Source organism: Channa argus, chromosome 16 (genome assembly GCF_033026475.1).
Source record: "Channa argus isolate prfri chromosome 16, Channa argus male v1.0, whole genome shotgun sequence".
Taxonomy (NCBI): Eukaryota; Metazoa; Chordata; class Actinopteri; order Anabantiformes; family Channidae; genus Channa; species Channa argus.
In genome coordinates this window covers 13,927,264-13,942,500 of record NC_090212.1, presented here as the reverse complement: position 1 = coordinate 13,942,500, position 15,237 = coordinate 13,927,264, and the positions used below count along the sequence as shown (strand labels likewise).

The 15,237-nt window shown below is 41.4% G+C and overlaps 1 protein-coding gene across 9 annotated transcripts in view; it reads left to right on the top strand.

Moving 5' to 3' along the window:
• Nucleotides 1-15,057, top strand: part of cdin1 (CDAN1 interacting nuclease 1) — a 51,492-nt gene extending 36,435 nt beyond the window's left edge. For all 9 annotated transcript variants that reach the window (XM_067478722.1, XM_067478720.1, XM_067478725.1 and 6 more), the window contains one exon: nt 14,496-15,057. In XM_067478722.1, coding sequence (XP_067334823.1) covers nt 14,496-14,652 — 157 coding nt within the window. In that variant the 3' untranslated portion in view covers nt 14,653-15,057. The remainder of the gene's footprint in view (nt 1-14,495) is intronic.
• Nucleotides 15,058-15,237: the final 180 nt, after the last annotated feature.

Below are 15,237 nucleotides of genomic sequence, written 5' to 3'. Positions count from 1 at the left end.
TACACCCTTCTGAAATGTATATACTGTCATGTACCATTGAATTACATCTTACTTTACTTTTTATATTACATTGGATAGACCATGGGACTACAAACTACACCTCTCCAAATTGGGTGATGAGGGGGTTTAACGGTTTAAGGAATTCTATCCACTGAGCTGCTGACAGTCCCCAGCCCCTCCTAGTCCCTGCTAAGGATGGAGCTTGCAGACTTAGAAAAAAGACCACTGGCTCTGGTTTAAATATTCGTTGTGGTTTAAATTAGAAAGGGGATAAATTCTCTGAATAATGATCACAAAACATTTAGCTTCAGCTGCCTGGGTGAAACAAAACACTCTTGAGTGAAACTTTGAACTACTCCTCCTTTTTTTCTCTCGCAGACGTTTTGTTTTTAGATTGCACTGCTGAGTTCATGGGAAACTCACTCCGAGGTTACCTGCGCCCCTGCAAAGAGATGGAAAAAAAGGATTACTCCACAAGAATGTTTTTGCATTTAGTTGAAATATTACTAACCTTGTCAAAGTCATTTTAAATGAGACAGCAAACATTTTTTTAATTCAAACTAAGGGGAAGAGAAAGGGGTCAGGTAATTGCAACATCTGATGTTATGTTTGGTTTCTCCATTTTGACATGACTGCCTGAGCATGCTCACTCTTTTGCTGTGCACTCTGTCTCTTTCCATGTCACATACACAGCCAAATGAAAAACTACTGAAAGGTCTTTGAGCACTCAGTACTGTAATCTTCATAAAGTATTTTCTTCAACTTCCTGTGAGCCTAACTCCCAACTTAAACCTCCAACCTTCCCTGGATATATCACTGAAAGTTTGGCCACTCCACATTGACCTCAGTGTAGTCATTAAAAAAATAAGATACTTAAATGTTATATATTTTTGTATTTGGTCAATTTATTTTTTATTAAATGAATCAATTTGTTTGTTCGCCTGAGTGAATCAACAGTAAGGCATATCACCAATCATTAAGTCAAAGCTCTCCCAGCAACCTGTTGCAGGTTAATCTCCCAAAAACCTAGTCCCAAATCCCTTCAGGTCTCACAATAACTGTTTTACCAGCAGCAGAGGGAGGGGCCAGAGGGATATACACCGTAAATTATGTTTGACAAGCTGGGTTTAGTGGTTTTGTCGTAGCTTGTCTTTAGTTATTACTCATACTTCCTCCTGCCATAGATAAGCTCTGCTGGTGAACATACCAAGGTGAGCACTGGCACAGGGTCTTATCACTAGCATTGATTTAGGGCAAGAACTCTGTGACAGAGGTCATTGTGTAGTAAAGCTATCCATCATTCAGGTTAGATTTCTGCTCATACCTGTCTCCATGCTGTCTACACGTTTGTAGGCGACCCACAACAACTAGAGGCCACAGGAAGGTTGGGCTAGTGGGAGGTGGAAAGTGGACAATGTATTGATAAGTTTTGGGCAATGCTAACTGTATCTGGTGCTTGAAGCATGTACAAGGATTAAGCATTTTAAGAATGATTTCAGGTTGACTCGTACTTAAGACAACATGTAAACATCACTGTTAAGTAAGGTAACAGTGTAAACTTGATTTTATCCTCTAATTTATATATGAAATTCCACAATTTCTCTAACTTTTAAAGCTTGAACGTGCATATATTAAAAAAATATATTGTGTTTTTCCTCCCCTCATCAGTAGCTGATTGCTTATTGTTCCATAGTGTATTTTGCCACTCACAGTAACTCTCTTGTGTGCTAGATATTTCCTGAGCATATATCTGAGATGCCCAAATTTTTCTCTGATTTAAAATAAGACAGTTCTGAGTCTGTGCTAAATAAATTCACAGTCATAAACACAGCAGATGAGTGAATAAAAGAGTTTTCCCATTATGCATGGGTGATTTTTCATATGTCAAAAGATGAGTATTTATTGCTGTTAATGTTGTTCGTGGCGTCCTTGTTGTAACTTTTGGCGTAAACGTGGTATTTATTCTGGCATCAAATAGGGAGAGCTCGTACTTTTAATGATGCTACGAGTCAAATTATTGATTTCTCATGATTTATTGACATTATTTATTGCACTTTTTTCTGTAACTTCTGCAAAAGTTGGAAGCTGTTAGAGATTGTCCTGGAGTGATTGCATGTAAATGGTTGTAAACTGACTGCTAAATCCTGAGGGCAAATTTCCGCCTTTAGAGTCTAAAGGTCTCTTTAGAAATGCTTAAATAGCTAGCAAGGATGGTGGCGCTGCTCACTCCAACCTACCAGTAGATAACGTAAGTAGCTAATTACACTTCACCCTGTAATCAAACCCATGTCAGGTTGTCTGAGAACCTGGATTTGTGTGGTGGATTTCAGCTAAATACAGGGGCAGCTTAAACATTTTATGGTTCTCTCCTCTAATTAAAGTTTTTTTCTCCTTGCAATCCCTTCTAAAATGTGTCATATCCCATTACACAAATTTGGACATGGTAAATTAGTGGAGAGAGTGCTTGCGGTATGAATATGTTGACTTTTTTGTGCTGTGTGTGGAGGGTTAGCTTGCTGGGGGTTGGTGGTGTCTTTAACTCTAAAAAGTTGTCTTGAATTTTCTTCCCTCCGAAGATGATGTGTTTTTGCAATTCAAATATTTGCTCATTCTCCTCTCCATTGCAAAGCTCCCTTTGAAGCATACGAGTTCTATCAGGACCAATGACAGTGTGAGTGTGCAGCGTGACAGCGCAAGAGGCAGCACTGGACTATTTCTAACTGCATATTTAAATAGCAAGGAAATCCAAAATCAAAACTGTATGCAAATGACTGCATGTTTTGCATGCTGATATTTTTACGATTTGGAGCTTGCATATTCAGGTGGTGTTCCATTACGTGCCTGGCTTTAGCAACATTAATCAGAATTACTTCATCCACACACACCACAGCCTTGATCCCTTTCTAAACAAGCATTTCTGGGGGTGGAAGGCCTACATTTTGGCAGGTTTACTTTTAATGAAAGCTTTGCTTAATGTTTATATGGACTGTTTTAAGTGGAAAGATGTACTTATGGCCTTAGGCAACGTGTTTAACCCAAAAACTCTCAATGCATGTGTCTTAAGATTTTTTTTCTATTGCAAATCATGAAAGACTTAACCACCTGATCTCCTTTACATTCATCACAGCTGTATATATATTCCTTCTTTGTTTGATGTGGGAAAGCTTATATTACTTATAGGCTACACCTAAAATCTTTATTTAAGTAGAGCATGTTCACCATGATGGTCTGTGTGTGTGTTTAGCTGTTTATGCAGTGTGAAACATATGAAGACAAAGCTCTGAAAAGGGGGCCTAAGGCATGTCTGCACCCCTTAAGGTATAGAGAATACAGTATAAAATAATTAATTGAATTGTCATCTGTATGAGCAGCTCTTGCTCTCTGCACCCTATAATTCCAACCTCTTTCTCCCCCTTCCCCTCACCACATTTTTTCCCTTTTTTTTTTTTCTAAACAGCAATTAATCTCATTTTTAGTCCAATTTCCAGCCCTCTGCTGGAGTCAGAGTGAGTCCCCTGTTTTGTTCCTATTTGGCTTGGTTCCTCTGCATAGTCATTAAGGGCCCAATTAATGTCACCCTTTAGCTGAAGAGTGCTCATTTTTATTGGGGAGCTGACAGTCACCGCCATGAGTGCCGCAGTGTAATATGCATTAATTGCCCCGTAACACTGGTAATTACCAGTTCTTCAAGCCTCTCAGTAAACTGTCATGCCCAGACACGACTGCTTTGAAATAGATTACTCATTAGGGGGACCTGCCCTGTTTTCCAATGGGGGCTCACTGGGTTGGCATAAAGACTAAAAAAAAAAAAAAATCTGGTGCTTGAACAAATAGTTGCCAAGAGCAATTTCCTATTACAACTTTCCTGTTGACGGCTTTTCTCTCTCTTTCATTCCTTTTTTTTTTCTCAGATGGCATTCCAGCTGTCACTTGAGGTAAAGATCAGAAGTAGAGTTACAGGTCCATTGTAGATCTTGCTGATAGCAGTTGGTTTGTCTTCCCATACCAGATTGACTCCTTGAATGAAAATGTGTCTTGGGATTTCACCATTCAGCACATTGCCTTGGTTTTCACTGAATTTGATGGTATTTTGCGCCTTTGTACAACATTGCTCTGAATGCCCAGAAACTACTGTATAAGCACTGCATTGAAAGTGTCAGCATTTTTGCTTGATGTGGGGCATTTCAAGGCCTCTGTACATAAGATCAAGGCAGCGTTGATGTGAAGTTCTTGTTCAAATATTGATGCAAACTTTTCTCTGCTCTTGTGTTTGCAAACTGTGGAATCTCCTATTTTAAACATTAGCTTGTGCTTCACGGTTCCTGAAACATGTTCTGTGTACCTGAGGTAAAAGAAATTGATAGTGAATGCAAATAGATGAATTTAAAGAAACGGTTAGAGGACAAAAGCTGAGGATGTAGTGTGGGTGTCACCATTGCTTTGTGATAAGATATTATAAAGGAGAGACTAAATAAAACAATGTTAGTTATCGCACATTTTCTGCACAGAAAGGTGTTGGCCTATTTAGTCACGCTAGAAACAATATTTACATTTCACCACAGCTTTGTAAAAGCTCCAACTGTGCACTGAGCTGATTCCCCTCTGGCCCTAATATTGTTTTTTTTTTTTTTTTCAGGAGCACTTTTATGTCATTACCCATTTACCATAGCAAGAAAAAGAACAGAATGTGAAGACCCGAAATCTCTCTCTCTCTCTCTCTCTCTCTCTCTCTCTCTCTCTCTCTCTCTCTCTCTCTCACACTCACACTCACACTCACACTCACACTCACACACAGACACACACAGACACACACACACTCTCACACACACACACACACACACACACACACACAAAGGTGGTGCTTTTGTTTTATCTTCCTTATAGCACCTGCTTCAAGCAATCTGCTCCCACTCCATCTCAAATGAATTTTGTCATGGCCTTTCAGATTCTCGGCCAGCAATGCACTAATGAAAGGAGATAGTACAATTTGAACTGACCAGGTAGCAGCCAGCAGTGCGCAGCTGAAAGCAAGGAATGGGGACACACCCTTCTTTGAAACAAAAGACAAGTCAACTGTCCGCTGATATACCCATTACCCTTCTCATTAATACCCAGCAGACCTGTGCTGTGTAAGTGTGTATGCCTGTGTGCACTTGTGCATGGGTTTATCTGTTTGTGTTGGTCGAGCACTTATCGAATTGTTTATGACAGGCCTAATTGGGCTAATTGAAGACATTAAGATTACCTGTCAGCTGTGTGTATCCAGACGCCGTATCTGTCTGACAACTCCTGACACGTGAGGGACCCCATAGCATCCGTCATGATGGAGCATTCCCAGGCTGTAATAGGGACAATAGGGGCCACTCTAATTTGATGTGGACAGCCGTAGCAGCCCTGTGTCACCCTGTTTGTGTGTGTGTGTGTGTTAAGTGTAAGTGAGTGTTGGGGGGCCATGTGCATGGCCAGGCTAATGGAGTCCCCTTTGGCGATGTGACAGAGCGATGAGGCAGTCTGAGGGGAAAAGTGAAAAGGGTGGTCTTTGAGTCTTTAAGGGCATGAGAGGGAAGGTGCTCCGGGTGATGGCCTTCACCGACTGAGTGACAAGAGAGGAGTGCTGACATCTGTGTGTCTGTGTTTTTGTGTACGGTCACTCATACTGCTTGGTCAGAGCCTCCCAAACTTTTAGACCAGACCAACTGCATCCAGTAAGCCTACTTTGGTTGGCACTCTTTTGCATCTGTATGTGTGTGTTTCATTTTTTGACACAGTTATAGATTTCCAGCCATAAGAAATATCGTGTCCATTCTGTTTAAATATTTGATTTTTATTTGTTCTGAAATGGAACCGTTTCATTGGAAACGCAGTCTAGTTATTGAATTTTTGACAGATGTTCAAAGATCAGAGTTGCCAGATCTTAAGCAGAGCACAGTCCTATCTTCTTAGACTTAAGGAATGTGCCTCTGCATATGTGTTTCAACCCAACCTCCCTCCTTCTCCCCTCCACTCTGCTCTCTTGTGTGGGCATTCTGTGTGTCTTTGCAGTGTCATCACTATGACAGATAAATGCTGTCAGCCTAGGAGATCCCTCTGTTTGTTTGTTCTCCTCCAAAAGGGGTTGAACTGTCAAGTTGACAACTCATGAGACCCTTAGACTCTGCCCTACTGCCTCTCCCCATCTCTCCATGGCTCCCTCCCCCGAATCCACCTTCATCCCCAAACGAGTGAAAATCAATACCAGATTGCCTGAGGACCACTGTTTGGTGTGGGCCTGACCCCTAGATGTCCCCCACTCTGCTTCTTTCATTACATGTAGCCCAGTATTTAACTTCCATCCTGATCCCTCGCCTAATTAGTTTCGATAAGCTCTGAGTCTCTCTACCTCTCTCCCCTCCACCCCACCCCAAACTGTCTCTCCTTCTCTCCCTCCTTTACTCTTACATGTGCACTCACACACCACAAACACACATGGATATTTTGCTTTCTCACCCTTGGAAGGGACACTCTGGGCTGGAAGTAATAAAAAGACAAATCCCAACACGTGCACAGAAGCCCTTAGTGATTCTTGAGCTATCATTATTGTTTTGTTTGCATTGCAAATTTTTAAAAACTACAATGAAATTAGATTTGCACCCCAGATCATCAGTGAAAACACTGGGGATATCCTATGTTGTGATAGCGCTAATGGTGCTCAGTGGTTAACCTGTTAGCAAGACTACACCCACATTTATGTGGTTTTCAATGAGGGATCCTTATCAACTTATGTCTCTGTCTAGTTGTCCAGTCCAGTTACAAGCTAGCTATTGATACTATGTTAAAGATGGATGCTAGTAATTTCCTAATACTAAACTTGGTAAATAACAGAGTGGCACAAACACAGGTAACAGTTCTCGTGTTTTGGCTTCTGGAGGTCTGTCTCGGTGTTTCAATGTGTGTTTTTATGTACCACCCACATGTCCAGGTGCCGCCACTGCGCTGGCTGGCCCGTCGACCATTGACAAGCCCAGCGACATGTTGGCCCCTGCTCTACTGCCCCCACCCCCACCCCCAAAGGGGCTAAAATTACCCTCAGGAATGTAAACAGACTGCCGAGTAAGCACACGGCTTTCTTTGGGCCTTCCCCTGAGTACGTCTCAGACACTCAAACTCACCACCCAAACTGGTGCTTTTTAGACTCGGAGGCCAAGGTTGATTGTGAGGACCTGAAATTGGTTTGTCACAGTAGTTCTCTGTTAAAGCATAAGCAGTAAAACTGTGTTTCTGTGTCTAATTGTGATAATCATTTTAGTAAACTGCAATTTGTAATCACAACAGCTGGAATAAAATTTATATTATATATTTATAATTTTTTTCCTCTTTTCCTCATGTCTTGTTTCTGCTTTTCATTTTAGCAGACAGATGAGCATTCACACCGATTCATTAGGTGTGTGAGGTAGCTGTAAGCAATGGAGTCTGGCTGAAGAAGTTCACTGGGCTGGGTGCTGACATGTTGATTTAGTGGTGGTAACACGACTGCACTTCCAAAGGTGCTGACTTGGACAAAAGCCAGGCTTCTTTTTCTCCCAGGGAGACATTAGAGGTCACACTCTAATTTTGGGGCAGGGTGTACACATAGATGCAGAGGCCAGGCGGCCCTTACACAACAACACCTGCTTTTCCGTGCTTAACTTTTTCTTCAGCTCTCACTGAAGTGGCAGTAGAATTTAAGACATGAGACATGTTACTGAACTTTACAGAAAGATGGAGCCAGTAAATATCATGGCTTTTTTTTAGAATGGAATGCTGGTTCTTTTGCAAAATAAAGAGTAAAAAGGAAGTGACATCAATATGCCAAAAAGAAAAGAAGAAAACAGCAGAACATTTTTATCTGTCACATATATGTGAATGCATCTGATTATCATACTGTTAATATGTACTAGATAACGTCAGGTGTCACAAAAATATGTTCATTAAAGTCAGTCATTAAATGGTTATCTAGTTTTTAAAGTGACTTGCAGCATCATGTGCAACTTGTGGCATCTCTGTTGCATTGTGGAGATGTTTATTTGGGCAATAGCCTGTGTGGAAGACAAACAGCCAGGGATCAGGCACACATCTTATGACTTCACATATAAACATGATATCATCCATACATATACACACGTAACACTGTTCTTCTCCTGGACACATCAGGTTTGCAGGCGCCCGCTCAGGCTGACGCTGCCCTAGCCAGGGCAGATAGTGTTACAGTACAAACTGTTGTTGATTAGAGTCGAGCCTGTAGTGGGGGATCTTCCTAAATTGAAAACACATTAGCCGCCAGGGTTAAGGGCAGGATTAAGACCAGGGCTGCACAAGGGGCGAGGAGCAGCGGCAGACACAAAATGGCCGTTCCTCTGCCTGCCGTGTTCCCTAGAGACAGGTGGCAATTATCGGCCAGGGCTGCTGGGAGTTCACAATAACAGGTTAAAGGAGCATGTATCCCCCTGATGCTGTAGTCTTCTCTGTCTAGGGTTAGGGTTAGAATGATGTTTGTTAGACCAATAAGTCCCGAAGATATTATTTCTTTTGTTCTTTTTAATTCTCATAATAGATATAATGAAGATCATCTGAATCCCGTCCAGCATGTTTATTTAAAATCTACAGACATTCAGACTCGCACACTATTATTGCCACCCTATGATGTCAGTACAGTACTTGCACGGGAGACACCATTTGCCATAATAGAATTTAATAATATCAGCATCAAGTGTTAATGAATACCCACTCAGTGTGTCATAACGGAAGCAATCAAGCCATGTTCATGATATATAGGGTCATTATAGAGGATGGGGAGTCAATATCTGAGGAAAGATCAGGTGAGCTCTGGCTGTATGAAAGTTAACCCCTACAAAGCCAAAAAAATTAAAGGCTGATCATTCCTAATCATTTTGTCTGTTTAAAAAAAAAAAAGAATTATTTACAGGGCTTTTTTTTTGTTTTTGTCTAATGTAACAGTTGTTGATCTGGTGTCTTCAAAGAGCTGTCATCAGTTGGTTGTTTTGTCATATGCAGTGTCCTTGGTGCTGTTTGGACCCACATTAAACAAACAAAGCCAAATGCAAGCCAAACCTTTTTGGCTTTTGGTCCATATCCAAACGAGACCAGTGAGTCCAACCGCGTTTGACCGTGACGCCATAGATCTGAGAGTGGACCAGGACACGTTTAACACACACACACACACACACACACACACACACACTTGTCCCTTAGATACTGTATGTGTTGCTAATTTGGTAGGCGACACGCTCAGTTAAAGGATGTAACAAGTTCCAAACACTGATTAAGACTCCTCCCTTTGGCTGCAGGATGTTTTGAGAAGCTTGATATTGTACAAACAGATCCTAACCAGGACCACATGGTGTGTGGAGCAGTGCTTTCTGTGTCTTGTACCATCAAAATGAAAAGGTTGATGCTCATTAGCTTATTCACAAACTCATGTGTTAGCCAAGTTATCAATCAGTTGATTGATAGAGTCTGTCAGGCTGTGTGAGCTCTTAGGATAAGATTTAGGTTAATGTGAGAAGGTGACAGAGGCGATAGGAGAAAGTGATAATTTGTTAGTGGGAGATAAAGACTGCAGATTCCCATAGGGCAGTGATGTTCAGGGACAGTGAAGAGTCTGTCAAAATTAAATGTAAATGTTTATTTTATTTTTTTTGAAAACTGTACTTTGTAAAACTATATCAAATTATTCTTATTGTTTACACCATGTCATGATTTGAGGCTGGATATCAAATACTGGATTAAATTACTAAAATGATTTGAGTTTTTGCTTTCATTTGACTATTGCAGGCATCTGGAAAATTAAAGCGCAGTCACATCCTGTATATTTTTATAATAAAGTTGTAACAATAAACAGCCCTGTTTCCTAGTAATTTAGTTTTAAAGTCTAAATTTGTGATTCAAGATGGAATTATCTCGTTTCAGTGTGCACAGTTGCTGCTTCTTCATGCAAACGTTGGTTGTTAAATGTATCACTGTGTTCTCAAGCTAAATGTGGATCCGGCGGAGCCTTGACTTCTTGTGGTTGTGTGTGTGGGGGGGGGTCAGAGAGCCGTGGGCATGTCCATATACAGAGGTTACAATAGTTGCCATGGTTACCAGATAAAATACTGCAATTCTCTAGTCTTGCATACTACAAGCTTGTATCAGTGAGTATAAATTAACCACCAGCGCAACTTACAACACACTGATCCAACCTGACCTCCCACACCCCTCATACTTACACACTACTCATCATACTTACGCACTACTCCTCCACACCTCCATTGCTAAACCTAACACTACTCTTATATATACATACATACATACATACATACATACATACATACATACATACATACATACATACATACATACATACACATAAAGTTCTCTCTCTACCTCCAGCAGTGACAAAGATGAACCACATCTGCATCATGTTTCATTTCCATACCCTACTGACAGAAAACATAAAACCGTCTGAGAGAATAACACCTGGTGGAAGATGTTTTATTTTTATTGCCCTCTGTTCCACCTTAATTACCATGCTTGTGTAGGCTTGGGCGACTCATTTAACAGCTCCTTGTTTTTGTGTTTTACATATCTGAGCAAAATTGAACTTTTCCTTGCCCATAAAGACAAACGGGAAGGTGGAGAGAAAAAAATGAAGGCGTTCTAAGTTCTAATCATGTTAATAACTTATCTGTAGGAGGTTAAGACCTCTGTTCAACTCCTGTTATTAGTGGAAAGTAGGACGTATAGTTTGAACAAAATGTAAATAATTCTTGCTACAAAGACAGCTTTCCATTCAGAGTCAGCCTTTAAATATCCTATTCGGGAGCACAGAAGCCTGTGTTATCAGGCTTTCTCACTTGTTACCAACAGCTACCACAACACCTTTAAAATACACAAGCTGGATGTGCAGTTCACCTAGCAATCCCTGGGTCACTGCCCTCCTCAAGAACACCACACATAAAAACACATCACAAAACCATTATCTGAGCTATAAATAAACTCCTATATCCAGCTGCCTATAGTGGAGAGAGACCTAGAAAGAACAGGCCTTTTGTCAATAATACATACGCATTTTACTATGCAAACAGAAACTTTTATTCTGCTGGACCTTTCACCCTGATAACTCTTAAAAGATGTTGAGCAGGTCCCATAGCTGCATTTCAGGGAGCAGAAAAAAGACAGACTAAAGCTAATGTTTGGCAGCGCTTTAGTGGCCCTACCTTGTGACCTAATGTATGGATGCTGAAAACAAAGAACTCTTTGTGGGGAGACCCGGGAGACATAGAGTTCACCCTCAGGTAGAGGCTTACGCAGTCTAAATCATTGCTGGGGCGTTTGTTTAAAATGCGTCTGTGTGGTATGTAGAATGAAGTGAGGGTGTTTAAAAGTCCAGCGTAAATTCATCTTGATTTTTATTGATAATTTGTCATGTCGTATAATGTGGTTTGGCAGAAGTGCTTGGACCCCAGTTTTAGTACGACTTTTTCTCACCAAACATGGCAGATCAAATTAACCTTGATCTGTGTGTTTAGTAGAAATGTTCAACTCAGAAACTCAGACGGTTGATTCTCAGGATTGGGAGTTGTCTGACCTCCTGCAACCTTAAACTTCCCAGAAAATGAGAAGCACAGAAATAAAGTCAAGAAAGCAAGTTTGTATTCATTTCAGGATACAGTTTTGTATGGGTGTTTTTTTGTGTGTGTGTTGATGTTTTTCACTAGTGTTCTCTGCATGTATGGGTTAGGCATCTAAGATGCAGAGATTTCATTCCGTTCTTAGCTCTCTGTGATGCTTGACTCGCTGACACTAATAACAGTCCCTCTTCCCCATTCAAGAGTTTTTGTTCCTGGGAGCCTTGCTCTCATTAAGCTGTGTAGTAAGCCACTTGGCACCTGCTTTAAATGCGACCTGCTCATTAACACTAACGAAAGCATGGCTGGCAGCCGCGATCGACGCCCCGGCTCGTCAAGAGGCCCCCACTGCTGAAATTAGCTACATTTCACAAACAATTTCACCAGCAGACATAGTGAGGCGTTTATTGGAAGATGGCTGACACCGACTTAAAGATGGTGTGTATAATAAGCACACGCCAGGTTAAGATGAGCCAGCCCACATAATAAACCTTCATTTGTCAACAAATTCAAACTGAACTTTTTTCATTCTAACACACAAACTTCAGAGGGACTGTATAGAGGTATATACGGCATCAGGCTGTATTTTTAATTGTGCTTTAGTGTCTGGATGCCGCTTAGAACGTTTCTTTAAAAATTTCATACTGTAGCCATCCGACACAGCCGTGGCCCCCTGACCGTTCCCTTCCCCCTCAGTGTTGTTGTTTCTGCTCCCAGTCTCAGATTTTTTACCTCAAGGTCCCTGTAGTATTGACTTATATTAATTCTGAGTAGGATTCAAAGTCCATTTATTTTCTTTACGGTATGGAAAGGCCTTGGTGACATGGCTCCCCTGTGTTTATAATTTTGCTTGTTTCAATTTGTGCTCGGCCTCCCCTGACAGACCCGGGACATGATGTATCGTACGCCACTGCCTTTCTGTTGATGTACAGTTTTAACCTTTCCACAAGGTTGCCTCTTTCCACTCGGAGCAAACCAGGCCTCTCTTTTCTCCGTTTTTCAATTTCACCTCCCCATCCAAAGCACAAGAAACACATAGAGGATAGCGGCTGAATAAAAGAACAGCGTAAACCCTTTTCCAAAGCGTCTAATGTAAATGTTTAGGTTTTGTTTCCATAACATTTCCACATTAAGAGTTGTGACCAAGTGAACCATGATAAAGATGAGAGTTTGTGGAGTTCAGCTTTGTGCAGCACTAAGAGACTCGGCTTTGTGAATGACATTATGTTGAACTTGCAGTGTGCATCTGTGAGCTTTCTCCAGGGCTGTTAGTTTTGGCCTGTTTGTTCATAGATAGCACAGCAAATCACACACCCTGAAACGTAGAATGCAGGGATGGGTTTGAAGCATGTACTGCTGAAGGGCCTCGTGGAGGGAGGAGTGTGTGCATGTATAGTCACATATTTTTGTGCATATGTCTCTCTCTAAACAATTACAGCATGTAGAAATGCACTGCCTCAAAGCCCAGTCAACACAGTACAGTGCAAGTGGATACATATTGTCAGCAAAGTCACATCTGATTCTTGTAGTAGCTTTCCATTATTTGTGTTTCAGTTAACCTGTTGAAGTTGTAAGGTCAAGCATCTAGGCAATTATAATACTTCATAAATTATAACCACACAAAGAATAACGATTTCCATAATTATTATTAAAATAATACCATAGGGTGTTGTAGTCAGTATGTTAATATGAAATGATTGATCACAGGTTCAAGGTTTTATGTACCTTGGAGTTTAACCTCTGCTGCTCTCCGAGGCCCTTTCACTAGCTTCCTGTCCAGGTCTCGAGAGGCCCTACAATGTTGTTAACTGTCTGAAGAGAGAATGTCTCGGACCAGAGCAATGTTTGCTCCCTCAATCTGGTCCTTCATGTGGCTACTGAAGATCTCTCCATCCAGGGTTCAACTGTGACATGTCTTTATGCATGGCAGCTAATGTTCAAAGAATAGGTATGATCTATATAAGGCAGAGAGAGGCCACTGGTGGCTCTTCGGGTCACTCTGAATAGCTTGAGAGACGATTTATTGCCTTTGTGAGGAGAAGTGGTGAAATAACATTGCACATTCCCAGTAAAGCACTTTCTGCACTTCAGCAGACCTTCAGGTGTACAGTAGAAACAGTGTCTTTAAGACACAATAATAGCAGAAGATTGGAAGGGAAAAACAAAAGATAGTAGAAGGGGAAAAAAATAAAAACACCTTATATTTAAATAGTTTGAACTTGACTTCCCAGGCAACATAGAAGTCATTATTTATAGCTCTTAAAATGTGCAGCGCTTGCCAACTAAGGCAAAGTTGCTTTGGCTTTCAGAGTGTATGTGAATGAAACAGCTGGACACTGTTGGACTGGCTAACGTTAACCACCAGATGCACTGTTTAAGTCTGTGTTGTTAAGACTCTGTGTTGAACTCTGTGTGCTCTGCTATGTGCCAAAGGCTTCCGATGACAGGATCCGGAGGCCGTGGTGTAGAGCTTTGTTATTTCACAGATTATTGTTATTTCACAGCCATTGTAATGTGATCGAGTGTGTATCACCCTGACAGAAAGATCTTAATCTTCTGGCGGCTTTTTTTGTTTGATTCAGTACAGGTTTCCTGGATGGTGATCAAAGAAAATTACCTAAGTGACCTTATCTATCATAGATAAGTCTTGCATTTTTCCGAAATTTCTTTCTTCACTTACTCTTCTGCCTTTTTGTTTTACCCTCCAAATTCAAAGTCAATCGCCATTTCCTTTTTGCAGATGTGTATTTGAAAGCAGCTGTATAACTCATTGATAGCTACTTCAGAAGTTTCTGAGATAACAGCAATGTGCTAACAAAACACCTTTCTTTCTTTTGTTTTCCATTGCAGGTTTGGTCCAGGTCTTGTGATTTACTGGTATGGTTTTATAGGAGAGCTAGACTGCCAGCGAGACAGAGGCATCCTGCTCAAAGACTGCTTCCCTACAGACATTGTTACTCTGTGCCATACTGCCCAGCAGGACCGACTGCCACAAGAGCCAGAATAAGGACAAAGAGTGAGAAAAAGACAAAAACAGACAGATGGAAGGATGATTGGAATGAAAGGGAGCGAGGAAGACAAAGAGGTGGAAATGATAGTGACACTCATATGTTCTGGGGTGGAATCCTAGATCCGGAAGAAATTTGGCTTTCCTGCAGTGTGGGGCTACTGGCAAAAAATCTGTCACGAACTCCACCTGACCCTTTGTCTCAGTCCGTCTCTCTTTTTCTGCTTCTCGTTCACTGCCCTAAAGATGCCACATACTCACCAGCACTGTATATCTGCCAGCACGGGGTTAAAGTCATACCTGTGTGTGTGTGTGTGTGTGTGTGTGTGTGTGTGTGTGTGTGTGTGTGTGTGTGTGTGTGTGTGTGTGTGTGTGTGTGTGTGTGTGTGTGTGTGTGTGTGTGTGTGTGTGTGTGTGTGTGTGTGTGTGTGTGTGTGTGTGTGTGTGTGTGTGTGTGTGTGTGTGAAAACACCCATGGTGTGGTGGTCAGCTCCTGGCCCCTGGATGGCCTTTTGGAATGGATAGCTAGGGCCAAAGCAGGACATAAGACCCTTCCTTATCACACCCAAAGCCCTGGCCTTTGTC